Source organism: Lynx canadensis, chromosome D4, assembly GCF_007474595.2.
Source record: "Lynx canadensis isolate LIC74 chromosome D4, mLynCan4.pri.v2, whole genome shotgun sequence".
Lineage (NCBI taxonomy): Eukaryota > Metazoa > Chordata > Mammalia > Carnivora > Felidae > Lynx > Lynx canadensis.
This window is the reverse complement of record NC_044315.2, coordinates 16585892-16600820: the sequence shown is the minus strand read 5'-3', so window position 1 is coordinate 16600820 and position 14929 is coordinate 16585892. Positions and strand designations below refer to the sequence as shown.

Here is a 14929-nt window from a genome sequence, read left to right as displayed (position 1 = left end):
CTTTCTGCATGTTGTTGTCAGCTACATTTGACCCTGGCTCTTTCTTTGCTCAAAGCCACAGTTAAGGTCTTTCAGTGGAGACATTCCCTGATAGTGTATGCTTTCTTCCCCTTGATTTGAACACTGAAAGATGATATCAATTTTCTGAGTGTATTTATTATTTGTGAAACTGTGCAAAGGGTGAGAAACCAGGCTGGTGTCCCAAGAAATCTTGCAAGAACCGGGATGGACAATGTATTGAGTTGCCCTACCTGGCTTTGAAGGGAGGTAGGACCATTTATTTCAGAGACTTTGGACAGTGGTGATCATGAGCCCCTACTATGTTGCTTCCCATTTAGCTCCAGAGAAAAATATAGGCTGGTGATTAGCTGCCTAAAATTTAAGTACGTCTGAAACTTTGATCTCAACGGGGAATGAATTTTGTACCAGATTTTCTAGTTTTATGGCTTTATGGCTGGGACTTAACATTCATAACAGCACTTAGACGTGTGTTTATACACACAGGAAAGTAATTTCTGGGGGCATTTTTTATGATTTTGAGCTCAATGCTTTAGTAGTTTATAGTTTCCCTTGCTCTCTTTGCTGTGTACCTTGATATGACAGTTCATGAAAGTGCAAACTCAGTCTGAGAGAGGCGACACAGTACACTCATATTTAATGGAAGCCTCTGATCAGCGAGTCTCTCCACTGTCAACCTCCCGTGTGACTTAAAATCCTGCAGCACAAAACTGAGTATTTCCAGCAGGCTTTCCTTGCAGACACAGAACAAAATATGTATTAGGGTCAAAGTTTAGTCCTTGGGTCACTCACTGGGGCTTTGGTTTTAAATAGGGGATTTAGTCCAGGAAATTTCATAGAAGTTATCGGACTTAATCCTAGAAGCAGCACCTCAAGGTAGATATTATGGGGAATTTAGGCCCAGGAGGTTTATAAATGTTAAGTTTTTACTTATTTATTTTGAGAGAGTTAGAGACAGCATGAGTGGGGAAGGGCAACAGAGAGGGAGAGAGAATCCCAAGCAGGCTCTGTGCTGCCATCGCAGAGCCTGACGTGGGGCTTGAACTCACGAACCGTGAGATCGTGACCTGATAGGCCCAAAAAGTTTAAATAACTTGCGCAAAGTTGCACAGCTCCTAAAGAGGGAGCCAGGATGCAGACTGAAGCTGTTTTGACCATCTATGTTCTTTTCTTCTCATGGTACTGTCTTTTGTTTCTTTACGAGTTTCAGAGGACATAACCATGTTATGGTTCATTTAAACAGATTGGGCTTATCCCTTGTGCTCTCTGACTTCCCCACCTCTCCAATCCTGGGATTCTGCACCGGAAGCCAGGCTTGGAGGCTGGGCACAGTCAAGATAAATAATCCTGAGGCATCGTGAGCAACATCCAATACATTTTGATTGAAATTTGTACCATGTGCTCAAGGATGTGTATAGACTTTTTAAAGTACACATAAGTCCTGCTGTCTTTTCAGATCTGTACTGTTTGCAGAGTTGAGTTATATTTCTAACCCTCAAACACAATATTTTAGGAAGCAATATAAACAAAAGTTAAAACAGTCAACATGATTCAGCTTTTAAACCAGCAAGTACGTGATCCATGTAAACTCAGCATGCTGGTGCCCAAGGCATCTGCTTTTGTAGCTCATGTTGAAGAGAGGTTGATTGTTTTCATCTGTATTTGAGTGTCTCTGCTTTGAGTTTTGGGTGGAGTTGTTTAAAAAGAAAAAACAAAAACAAACAAACAACAAAAAAAAAAAACAACCAAAGAAAAACTTTAAGGAATTAATGATGACTCTTTAGTGTGTTTTGTATTCCACTTGAATAGGTTTTTCTTTAATGATGTTTATGTTTGGGGATTTTTACGTCTCTAAGTAATCCAAAGTGACATTAAACAGAACAAATGCTGCGTTGATAGTCTTGGGGGGGAAATGGAATTAACTTTATTCTTTTACTGGGCAATTATGTGAATTGCAGAACTAGGCCACTCCAAATAAATGATGTCAAAACACTGACCTTCAAAGAAGAGGAGAGTGGACATCATAGAACAAGCATGAAGAAACTGAGATACTTATTGGAGAGTTTTGGTCAGTTGGGGAGGCCTGAATTTATGGAAGAATAGGAGTCCTATAATAGTAACTATAAGCAGTTACATTACTACTACCAGCAGCTGATATCTATTAAGTATTTATTTTCCATCAGGCACTTGGGTAAAGACTTCATGCATTACGATATTTAATCCACACCAAGTTGGAAAGGAGAAATGGGGAGAATATATGTATTCTTAGAATACCTAAATGGTTTTTGGTTCAGTTTCGTATTTGATTGGTTAGTATTGTAGTCTTTGGAGAGATGATGGTACCTTGTTCAGATGGGTTCGGAGTGGGTAGAGATTGAGAGACCTACTGGCAGCAGTTTGGAGAAAGAGCCCTTAGGTCGACAGTGTTAGGGTCTGACTCCTGGCTTCACCATGAATTAGCTGTGTGACCAGGGGGCAGCCACCTTGAGTCCCACTTCCCTCATTTGTAATGGGAGAGATAATACTATGCACTTAACTCATTGTTAACCCCTTATGTTAAGGAGCTGAAATGAGGCAAGTTCTTGACCCATAGTGAGTCCTCAGTAATGTCATTTATTGTTGTTAGTAGTAATCTCTGTGTGACTCTTTATATTTATTTATTTGTTTATTTATTTCTTACTTTTTTTTTTTTTTTTTGATAGAGAGTGTATGCATGAGTGTGTGTGCAGAGACAGAGAATCCCAAGCAGGCTCTGTGCTGTTAGCATGGAGCCCAATGACTCACCAGCCGTGAGATCATGACCTGAGCCGAAAATCAAGATTCAGACGCTTAACCGACTGAGCTACCCAGGCACTCCAAATCTCTGTTTGGCTTTTTAAAATGGAAGCGAATCAGGGCGTCTGGGTGGCTCAGTTGGTTAAGTGTCTGACTTCGGCTCAGGTCATGATCTCATGATTGGTGGGCTCGAGCTGACAGCTCAGAGCCTGGAGTCTGCTTCGGGTTCTGTGTCTCCCTCTCTCTCTGCCCCTTCCCCACTCATGCTCTGTTTCTCTCTGTTTCAAAAATAAATAAACATAAAAACATTTTTTTAAATGGAAGTGAATTGTCATCAGCTTGCTGTGGCTCCCTATTGCTTTGGGAGAAAGAAGGAATGAGGAACACTCTGGCAGTTTTTTTTTTTTTTTTTTCTCTTCTCTTTTCTACTTTCTTCCAAAGGAGTGCCAATCACTAACCCAGGAGTTGCCACACTGGGCTTGGATGCTGAACTCTAAGGAAAGGCTTGACCAATTTCTCTTTCTTTCTTTCTTTCTTTCTTTCTTTCTTTCTTTCTTTCCTTCTTTCTAATATTTATTTATTTTTGGGAGAGTGTAAGCAGAGGAGGGAAAGAGAGAGGGAGACAGAGGATCTGAAGCTGGCTCTGTGCTGATAGGTTTGATAGCAGTGAGCCCAATGTGGAGCTCAAACTCATAAACCATGAGATCATGTCCTGAGCCAAAGTCAGACGGCCAGCCGACTGAGCCACCCAGTTGGCCCAAGGCTTGACCAATTTCTGATCACTTGCAATTATACTGTAGTTTTCCAGTTTCTTTCCATTTAAAAATCCTACATATGAAGGCCTGCCTCATCATCATTAGATGTGAAATCCAACATTTAATCCCCAGCAATGGCAATGAAAAACAATGATACTTCAAATTACAGTGGTCTAGAGCATTCTTTTTTTAAAGCTCATTATATTTTTCAAAGAACTTTGGAAGTATAGGTTTTTATATTCAGCAAAGCACTTTCCAGAGTAAGCATTTGCATTAACACTGTCATAATGAATCCTGCTGTTATAAAGAAGGTAACTTATTTCCAAGATGTAGAAGCTCACCAATGTATCCCAACGTGGTTGGGATCAGAATGTACGTGTCTGGGTTTCTCACAAGGCCATGCTGCGTACTACGTGCACATGGGCATTTACCCTATTAAAGTTGGGTAAACATGTGCGATTGGGATTTTTGTTACGTTGAAATGGCTAGTTTTCTTCCATATTTTCTCACTCACTAGAACGTTCCTTCTGCCATTGGAAGGCCCCAAAGTATGTATTTAGTAGTTACACTTTGAATCATCAGACTGGATTTAGGGATATAAAGGTTTGTGGAAATTCCACTCTCATTCTCCTTGTGGGATTTATTCATTAGGTAAATGAGATCATCAGAACATGATTTTACCAGTGGTAAGAAAATACAGTTTTACTTCACAAGAGGTCTTGATAGAAAAAAGATTATAAAAATAGCAGTTGGCATGTTTTAGCTTTCTCTGGGTCACTTTGCTAAGCAGCTTGTATACAATAGTTTACTGAATCCTCAGTAAGTGTATAAGATGAGGCCCATTATTCCGCACACTTTCAGATGAGAACATTGAGATTCAGAGAGATTAGAGAAGGTGTTCAGGTCACATAACTAGAAGACGACAGAGCCCATGAGTGGGACCCAATCCCTTTGACTCCTGCCTATCTAACACGCAACAAGGTTTAAAGTAAACGGGAGCTGATGTGATTTTGATAAGACGTTTTCTCCCCTATAAACCTCCTTTTCTCCCATCTATATGACCTCTTTAAGTACTCTGCATATTCCCAGCTTAAATTTACAGTTTCCTCAGCCATCAGCCTAAAGCTTTCGCCATTGCTAGAAGGGTTCAGGCTTAAAGTTAGGTCTGAGCTTAAACATGAAAAGGATCTGTAGCCTTTAGTCTCTGTTGATGGTATTTGCACTTTCTGTCTGTTGTTCTGTTGATGTACTACATCATTAGAAAAGCAGGGCCTCTCTAGGCTGTTCGTTCTTGTATCTATAATAAGAAAAGGTATAAAGAGCTTCCTATGACTTTTTCTTTAAAAAGAACAAAGACCGAGCAAATCACATTTTACACACTTCCCCTTGAGCCTGAGTTTCAGCCTTACTGTTACTTTCCCTGTACAAAACCAGTGTACAAAGAGATTCTAAGCCAGAGGCTCTTAAAGAAAATTCAGAGGGTCTGTGAACTTTGATGAGACAACAAATTACACTATTATTTTCACTAACCTACAACTGAAATTCATCATTTCCTTTGATTGTAATGGAGACCACAAACCACAGTGGTATTAGGAGTACCCATGACTGTTTGCAATCGCAATTGCCGATATTAACATAGCACTTTATGATGTTGGCAGATATCTCAAAACACTGTTATACTATGTATTACTTGATGTTACGGTAGTTATAGACTTGCACTAGATTCTGTTATTTAATGTGTTAATAAAGAAGCACATGTATTGCAGTATAATTTAAACAGATATTTTGATGACTGTATTTCAGTATCATTGGTTTCCTCTGTAATCTTATGTATTTAAATTATGCATTTTAAAACGTTATTCTGAGAAGGGGATCCGTTTTGTTTCCCCAGTCTGGCAAAGAGGGTCCTGACACAAAAATGTTTGGAAACTCCAAAAACAGGTTATTTTCCTAAGGAAGTCAGTTTCTTGGAGGAAAGACCTATAAACTATAAGGGCTACATTTTCTTGTGAAAGATTTAACATATGGTAAAACATACCCAGCATGGCAAATATTACTACCATCAGAAACATCTCCCTCACCCTTTAAAAATTTTTTTTAATGTTTATTATTTTGAGAGAGAGAGAGAGACACAGAGTGTGAGCGGGGGAGGGGTAGACAGAGAGGGAGGCACAGAATCTGAAGCAGGTTCCAGGCTCCGGGCTGTCAGCACAGAGCCCGACATGGGGCTTGAACCCATGAACCACGAGATCATGACCTGAGCCGAAGTTGGACACTTAACCATCTGAGCCACCCAGGCGCCCCCTCACCCATTTTGTAACAGAGTCACTCTGAGTGTCAGTTGCCGTTTTGATCAGTGTTAGCACGAAATTATACTTACGCAATCCTTTTATGCTTTGGTGTCAGTTTTTTAAAAAGTAAATTTTACTGAAGAAAACCATTTCAGAAAAGTGCACACGACATAAGCATATCTTTCAAGGAATTTTCACAACCGAGACATATGTGTAACCAACATCCAGATCAAGAATTTGGGAGCATGTATATTCTACTGGATATCAATGCTGCGTATATAGCATTTAACGGGTGCCCTTGATGGAGCGGTGGTTGTATCTGCAGAACCACACAGCACCTGGTGCCCTGCCGAGCACTGACGGACTCCTCCTACAGAGACCGTGGCCTCATGTGAGGGACACAGGCTTCAGCTCAATTCGAATCCTGTCATCATCACTCGTGAACCGTGCAGACTCTGACAAATTGCTTCATCGTCTCGAACATCAATGTACTTATTGGCAAAATGAGGCTGTGAGGATGCTCATGCTTTCCCTTTACGGTAGCTGAGAATTAGAGAAAATATCATCAGAATGTCTAGTATAGACAAATGGTAAATGAATGATGGATACCACCATCAGTATCTGTGAACACATCGCTAAGACATTCATTTGTGGCCTCAAAGTTTATAATAGCATAACAGAGGGCGTTGCGGGAGACAGTGAATTTACTAAAATTTTCAAGCACACCTGGACAGTTTTTATGGTACATTTAATTCACATAATGTTGAACTTGCTACAGGGTGAATGCAAGTTTAAAGAAAGAAATTAAGATTCTGGTTATTGTTTTCTTGAGTTTCTGAGGAAGTGAAATCCCCATTTGCTAAATGCATTTTCTTTTTTCTTTGGAGGTGTTGGGGAAAATTTGACTGATCCATCTGTTATAAAACCTGAAGACAAACAGTAAGTTAATTTATGATGTTCTCATTTTGAAAATCGCACTTAACACATTGTACATGGTTTTATCAAAATAATTTTTAAACATTTATATTTCTTGCCTAGCTCCTAGAAAGATTTTGAGGCAGCTTATGTTTTCATAGAAGCTGGATATCTGTATTGGATATATATCTATCTATATCTACCTCTGTCTAATACCATAAGATTTTTTTTTTTAATGCAGAACTTAGGAAATGGGAACAAAAAGAACATATGGAAATAAGATGAAATGTGGAGTTAATACACATAAATGGAAAATATAAAGACCAATGCCGTAACCAATGCAAATTTAACTCTGAGTTTTCTGGTGGCCCAAACAAAAGAGAAATATGGGTAGGTTCAGCTTCTATAGGCTTTGACACGAAAACAGTTAGTGTCATAGGAGAAGCAAAGATTTCGTTGTTGTCTTCTCATTGGAGTCACTGCATCTCACGTCTTCGATCACATGCCTATAAATTGAAAGGCATCGAGTGTGCTATTCAGTCACAGCAAATCTACAAGAGGCCAAGAAAACAGGGCTTAAATATGAAGCATCAGACTGACTAAATTCAGGGATGCAGTTTAAATTCCACAGAAGAATGAGTCATCTGCCTGTCCTTTGAATTCCCATGGGCATTTGGTCCCGGAAGTAGGCTTTGGGGAAAGTTTGGCAGCGGAGGGTCTGAGGTTTTATTCTTCTGTTAAAGGTGATCAAAGAGACTTTGATCAAAAATGGTTAAGGACTGATCAAAATGGCCGACAACAGTGCTTCCCAAACATGAGCTTCCCTCACAATCAATCACCAGGAGAGCTGGTTGTGATTCAGTGGGTTTGGGGTGAGGTCAAATAAGGTAACAAGTTTCCAGACGATTCTGATGCTGCTGGCCTGGAGACGACACTTTGAGAACTGCTAGCATATGGTAGCTTGACCTCTCAGTTGTCCTAAATGTCTGTACCTGGCCCCTGGGTTGTAGAAAATAGATATGAAATGATCTATGTGGTCAGTCTTCACACAATAACACCTGAAATTTTTACCTCTCTCCCATAACACTCATATCGTAAACATTCGTTGCTTTAATGCGCTATTTTTTCCCCCTCAACTATTTACTCTAAATATATTCTCATGTGTAGGCATCTGTGCCAAGAGGTTCATCTAAAAGTGTTTTAGCTATTTCTTCGGACTAGGTGAGTTAGAGAAGATAAAGGTCATCCATAATGCTCCTATGCACACAGTTTCTATGATATTTGAGCATAGAATGCATATTGTAACCTTTAGGGTACAGATAGAGGCTTTATTATTTTTTATTTTAGCAGATATTATTTTAGGATATTATTTCTTCCATAGCACCATGTGCCCAAGGGTTTAGAGTGCGGACCTTGTACTATACATAGTACTTCCTTGATAAGTTTGCAGTGAAAAACTTTTTGCATAAAGAATGAACCAAGTTTATGTATACTTCATCATCTATTACATTTTTTACCTTGATATGCATGTCATTTAAAGTGACCTGAATATTTCCAACTTCTAGAATTTAAGAAGCTTATATTATCCCACTTGACAGTTGAGTATTTAATTGCATTCTGTAGGCCAGGGGGTCTCGGTTTCTATTAAGGTCACCTAGGAAACTAAAAAAAAAAATTAAAAAAAAATGCTTCTCAGAATGAGTATCAAATCAAAATTTATGGGGATGGAGTCCTGATGTTTGTATTTTTTGAGAAGTCAGCTATGTGATTCTGCTGGGCAACCAAGGGTAGGGACCTCTTGTCTTACGGCAGACTCTATTGTTTATGACTTGAAGGTAGGAACTTTGGAAACTGATCTGATCGGATGGTGTCACTGTAGCCTGCCTGGTCTGGTGGGGTTACCTCATTTTGGGTGCAGTGGGTTTTCCTGGTGAAGGTAACTATTTTCTCACAGTGGTGGCAGGTCGCGTGTAATTGGTTCAACGAGGCACACGTTTTTGAGCGCCTTGTGTGACCAACCTGCCACAGACCGGTGACAGCAGCACCTGGGAGGTGGTCAGACATGCAAACCCTCACGACCCTCCCTAGAGCTACCGAATCAGAGTCTGAACTTTGACAAGATCTGCAGGCGATTTGGTGGAACTGGAAGTTTGAGAAGTGCCTGTTGAAGCAAGTGCCTTCACGTGACGCTTGCTTTGCCCTTCACAACAACCTTGGAAGTAGGCGTCCTCCTTCCCATTCCCAAATGAGAAAGCTAAAGCCTGGTGAAGACGCTTAACTTGCCTACGAGGATGAGGGGCCAATGAAAGGGGAAAACCCTCTACCAAAGGAGAAGATTTTTTGTGGTACGGCTTCTACTCTAATCTATAGTGCCTCTTGTCTCTGCTCTCTCGCCAGACTTGCGCATGTGAGGGCACAGTCAGGGGGCTTCTCCCCTGAAGCCTGTCTGGCCACTTGGTGTGCTTCCTGGGGTCACCAAGCCTCGCTGGAGGCTGCCTCAGTCATTGGCAGTTAGGGATTGTTTTCTACTCACTGCCTTGATGGCTTGGGGCATTTGACAAGTCCGAAATGACGACGGTGGTCATTAGATGTTCTTTACTAAATCTGTGTGTACATGGTGCTAATTGGCATTCTCTCACTTGTGGAACCAAACTACCGCTTGCTTTTGCTGGGCTGTGAAAGATCTGGAAAACAGTTTGTTGTTGTTGTTGTTGCTGTTTTTAAACTTTGCCAAGACCTCAAGGCTGTCGGCATGCGGTAGGATTGTACATGCAATAGATGCATGTGAATGTTTCTACGACCCCCTTCCCCTCTCCTCTGTACAGGGAGTGGCCAGACCCCTCATACAGGCATTTTAGAGTAACTTTGATTCTTTTGCGTTAACTTTCACAAAGCTCATCGAGGGAAATTGTTTAGCTTAAAGCTTTTATCTGAGAATCAATGTTACATCCCTAAGTGGGCGGGGGTGCGTTCTGCTTTACTGGGAGGAAAGGAATGGCAGTAAGGAATCCAAGAATGAAGTATTCCCAACAGGGTCCCGCTTGACAATATACGAGGAATGACTGAAATAACACTTTCATTTTTCACTCTGTTGGCATCGTAAGAGATTTGGTACAAAATATCGAGCGATTCTACTTTTTCTTTTTTTTTTTCTCCCACATTTGATTTCACCAGATGTACTGAAAGAGAGGAATAGTTAACTAGAGGTAGCTTACGCAGCCGGGTAAATACCACCAGAGCCGCACTTTGTGAGGGCGATCGAGTGACCAGGAAAGTTAATCCTGGGTGTCTGTTCACGTTGTCTTCCCAAGAGATTTCCTCCACCTCCCAGCCTCAGAGCAACGAGGCAATCTGAGATCAAACTGACATCAGCCCTCATTCTGAGCTTGGCACATCTTCAGAGCAGCTACTGTTGTTCTGCCAAAAGGAAGTGGAAATTGAGATAAATGTTTCAATACTCAGATGGAAAAAAAAGTTTTTTTACACCACGTCCCTTTTTGAAAAACCACATTCCTTAGAAGCGGAGTTTATTGTTTCCTTTTGTGATAGTTTGCTTTTCTTTTTTCCTTAAGACGTGGCATTTAAGAGTGGTAATTGAGTTCAGATTTTAAAATGTGCCGTTTCCACTCTGCATGTCATTAAAGTGTTAGCTTCCCTAAAGTTGCTTTGGATGTGCTCCTGGTGTACTCTGTTTCACGGTGCGCAGAGCATCCGCCTAAAGAAATCGTTGTCTGTGACCTTATCATGGACAAACTTTGAGGCTGGAATCTGCCAGGGATCTGCTTTATGGAGTATTCAGAAGGTGCCTCATCTACGCTGGTTCTGTCTGTAATTTTGTCACCTACAATTAGCGTACGTAGTTCGCTTCCACAAAGTCAATGCCTCCTGTGGTCTTGTCTTTCCACAAAGAGCCCAGCTATAGCAGTTTGCAGGATAAAATCCATCTGTCCAAAGCACCATGAGTGCCGGAAGTAGGGTCTTGTCAGGCATTTCTTTTTGAGGATATCAATTATTTTCAGAAAAGCATTTGGGTTTGAAACAATGTTTATGGATCTTTTCAGAAGGTGTGTTCCCCTAGTACGTTTGTTTTACTTTGTACCTCACCTTTCGAGTATTTGAGTAGAACATTTGGTCACGAATGTCACTCACTCTCACCCCATAGGCATTAAAAAAGGGTGTCACTGTATTTTGTTTTAATGCGGTACATAGAAAATTCACTCTTCTTCTATCAGATTAGCGTTGAAATGAGTTTCACAGTAGGTCTTGGAGTTGGGTACAAAGATTTAAGTGCATTTGAATTTTAAATTTGCAAACCTAACATTGTTGCTTCCCCAAAGTGCTCTATTCTTTGTGGGCTCCTTCAAGTTTACTGGGTTACTACGGGATACTGTTCGGTATCTCAGAGAATCCTAGCTGAGCCCTTTTCCTTCACTGTGATCTCATTGATATTCTGATATTTCCTCTAGATCAAGAGGCATGGTGTTTGGACCAGCCAATTTAGGGGAAGATGCAATTAGAAACTTCATTGCAAAACATCGTTGCAACTCCTGCTGCCGGAAGCTCAAACTCCCGGGTATGCTCCGAACAATTCTATTTCTCTCTTAGTAAATCTCTCCTAGAACAACATCCTTTGTAACCTGGGATGGAGTCGAAAATCTCAATCACATTTTTACCTCATTCACGGTCGAGTCCTGACTTTCTGACTGCAAATTTTTCAAGTCTCCGAAGGGATTAAAAGGACAGGGATTTACTTCAGGTTCTGCCAAAATGTGATAAAACAACATTGGGCCCAGTACTTGTCACAGTCTCTCCAAGGGGAAAGGTTTACCAACTTAATTGGGGTAAAATTGAACTGAGGCAGGTCTCCCCCGACCCCTCCCTCTTTGAGTCCTGTGTGGTGTCCACAGGATTTCAATCCTTATTTACCCATTGGACGCGCGGGACCGTGGAGTATCTAGGGAAACAACAGCTGTCAATTAAAATAGTGCTTTTCACTACAAAAACCGGCCACGTTAAACATATATTGCAACGCGTATTTTTAAAAAGTTGATTTGATAATATGGCACACTTTGTCCAAAACTGACATAGTCTCCATAGAAAAATATTCTTAACAGAAAAGCAAGCAGCAGGAGGTCTGTGTCCTCCAGACTGGCAGTCCTACTCTGTCGAATTCTTTTCTTTGATCTCAGAAGGGATGCTTCATGTCTGTCTCAGCTTGTTCCCTCTTTTCCTTAGGTCATACCAAACTTGTCCTTAGACTGGCATCTCACATATTTTAAGCAGAGTAGTCCTTCCTGCCTTAGAATAAGTGAGCATGCCCTGAATTGGAAATTGGTAAAAGATCATCATCATCCCTCGTAGCTTAGGGTGGAGTAGGTGTCAATTTACAACAAAGAAGGGCAACTTGTAATCTCGTTGGAGATAGAGGTAGGAGGTTGAGAAGCTCGTGTAGGCATGGCATGGCATGGCGGAAGACTGGGATTGGGATCAGGCTTCTAGTTCCAGTGGGAAATAGCCTGGCAGCCAGGGGTGATGGATGGTTGGGCCGGGGGAGAGATCAGACTGGAACAGCAGGGAGGGGGGCTCTCACTCTCGTCTTGTAGCTGCTCGGGATTCTGTCTCACAGCCACACGGCAGACTTGAGCAAAGAGATCAGCTCACAGCACGGTGGCCACGCTCCCCAGTGGCCTCCTCTCTCTGGCAGACACAGGGACTGCATCTGATCGGCTAAGAGAACAGGAGACCAGAGACATAACTCACTGCTTCTGTCCTTGAGTCCAGTTGGCTCCTCTGCATGATTAAGGTTGAGATTGGTTTTTTTTTAAACCCACCATGGTGGGTTTTGAGTCATTCAGTAATTCTTCCAATTCTAGGCTTAATATTTGTTTTCTTTCAAAACCTTAGTTAACACATTTCAGTGGAAATAAGGAGTACCCTCATGTATTCAGACATTTGGTAATATGAGTATAAAAAAGTCTTAGTTAGGAAAATAGAATTACAGGTGATTTTTCTTTGGCCTTGATTATGATTTACTTTTTTTTTTTTAAGGAAAAGTAATTTAAGATCGTATGTAAGAGCATAGAATTCAGAGCCAGATAGGTTGAGCTCATATCCCAGTAATGCTTTTTACTAGCTATGTGACCTTGGGCCTTGATTTTCTCATCCACAAACTGAGTATAATAGCACATAGCTCATAAAATTGATGTGAGGATCGAAGTAATATACGCATATGTTCCATAAGTTCTGGTTATCAATAAACTAAAATACGTATTCATTTTATGTCCAGATAATCCCCATATAACATTAAAAAGGAAAGTAAGGAGTACATATTTAAGGTTAATCTTAATCAATACAGCAGTAAATGCTACATAAACACCAAAAGCCCACCCTCCTCCATAAGCTTCTCCCTAGAGATTACACTCCTGTCAGTGCTTTCTTTTGATAATTTCCTTTTCTTTTTTTTTTAATGTTTAGTTTTGAGACAGAGCACGAGTGGGGGAGGGGCAGAGAGAGAGGGAGACCCAGAATCGGAAGCAGGCTCCAGGCTCCTCCGAGCTGTCAGCACAGAGCTGGACGCGGGGCTCAAACTCACACACCGTGAGATCATGACCTGAGCCGAAGTCGGACGCTCAACCGCCTGAGCCACCCAGGCGCCCCAATAATTTCTTCTTCAAATGGAAGAAGGAGGCTCTAGGGAGCATAGGATCCAGTAACTGGATGAAGCCTTCCCAGGCAGCATCAAACCTACAGACAGCTTTGTCGTAGAACACTGAGCACTGAAATCTCGAGTCTACCTTTTTGGCTGAGCTCCCTGGTCCTGCACAGCATTCAGCAGCGAAAATGCCCTGTTTCCAGGTTGGCCTCGCTTAACTCCATCCAGGCCGTGCCTTCTAGGGTGCTGCATATTGAATCCAGCAACCAAATCTTTCTTCACTTGCCCCAGTGAACGCAAACCTACGACAGCACTGGGGAGTTAGACTGACACGTGGACACGGCGGGAGGGGGGGTGGTTTGGACATGGTGGAGGGTGCGAGTTTCACGTATCTGTGACCTGAGGAGGCAGGGTCCTTTCTGAGCACGTGGCCAGACCTGAAGTGCAATTCATCCGTGTGAACACTACCTTCTCGAGGGTCCCCCTATAACTGTCTTAATTGCTTTCCTTGCAGATTTGAAAAGAAATGACTATTCCCCTGGAAGGCTAAATTCCACTTTTGGACTTGATACCAAAATAGAACCAGCCGAGGGGCCTCCGGCGAGGGAAGGGGGTGGGAATTCTCCAGAAGACCTCACACGACTGTGAAAAAGGGGAAGGAGAGGCAAGAGGACACCAGTACTTGCCCTCCCTTCGGTGGACTCTGTGGGAACAAAGACCGACCGGAGTAACTTCCATGACACCGGAGCCTCTGTCAGGACGGCCTTACCCCGCGGCCCTCCTTGAGACGTGCCTTCCGAGCCTCAAGTGTTGTCCTGTCTCAAGACCTCATTGGTGTAGATGGCTGGGCTCCCCCGGATGCTGCCCTGTGTGTGCAGTGCTTTGCACGTGTTCATCCTCCTGTAGTTGGGAAGGAAGACACTCGGACGAGCCCCTGGGGATGCCGCTCCTTCATACCTCATTGCTTTAGCCGGTTGCTTAGAACCCTTGGAGCAGGACGGTGGGCACTGAAGGACCAGGGAGATGAATTTAATTTATTTCCTCGCTGCACTGTGTATGCCGACTCTAGCCCCCACCGCCATTCATTACCTCACCCACACGTTGTGTTTTTGTAGGGACACGCACATTAAAAAGGCATTTGACTTCTCCTCTCTCCTTTCCTGAAGCGTAGGGCTTTAAAGAGCAACCACAAGGAAAACAGCGGAATGGGTGTATTTGCATAGACTGGAGCACACTCCCGCGCAGTCTCACCGGTTGAAAAAGTTAGGATCCTGGTGAAGTCTACATGGGGCTGAGGTTTTGTCAGTGAATCACACGATGCCTGGACACTTCAGTTTCCTCTGAAAGAAAGGAAAAGGGAAATCTGAAACAAATGCTCCTGCATCCTTCTTCATTTTTTTTTTTTTTTTAAAGGGGAACAGGGATATGTAGAAGTAGAAGTTGCCAAGAAATATTTTCCCTTCCCTTAAGCTCAGGAGTACCGTCAGTTAGAGTTGGCTAAGCCAACCTCTAAAACATGACTC

General features: G+C 42.1%; 1 protein-coding gene across 1 annotated transcript in view; it reads left to right on the top strand.

Annotated features, from left to right (window-relative positions):
- The window catches only part of TRPM6 (transient receptor potential cation channel subfamily M member 6), a 170721-nt gene extending 156059 nt beyond the window's left edge, over positions 1-14662 (top strand). The window contains exons 37-39 of the mRNA XM_030293715.1: positions 6727-6778; positions 11221-11327; positions 13921-14662. Of these exons, the coding sequence (XP_030149575.1) occupies positions 6727-6778; positions 11221-11327; positions 13921-14054 (293 nt within the window). The 3' untranslated portion in view covers positions 14055-14662. The remainder of the gene's footprint in view (positions 1-6726; positions 6779-11220; positions 11328-13920) is intronic.
- The last annotated feature ends 267 nt before the right edge of the window (positions 14663-14929 follow it).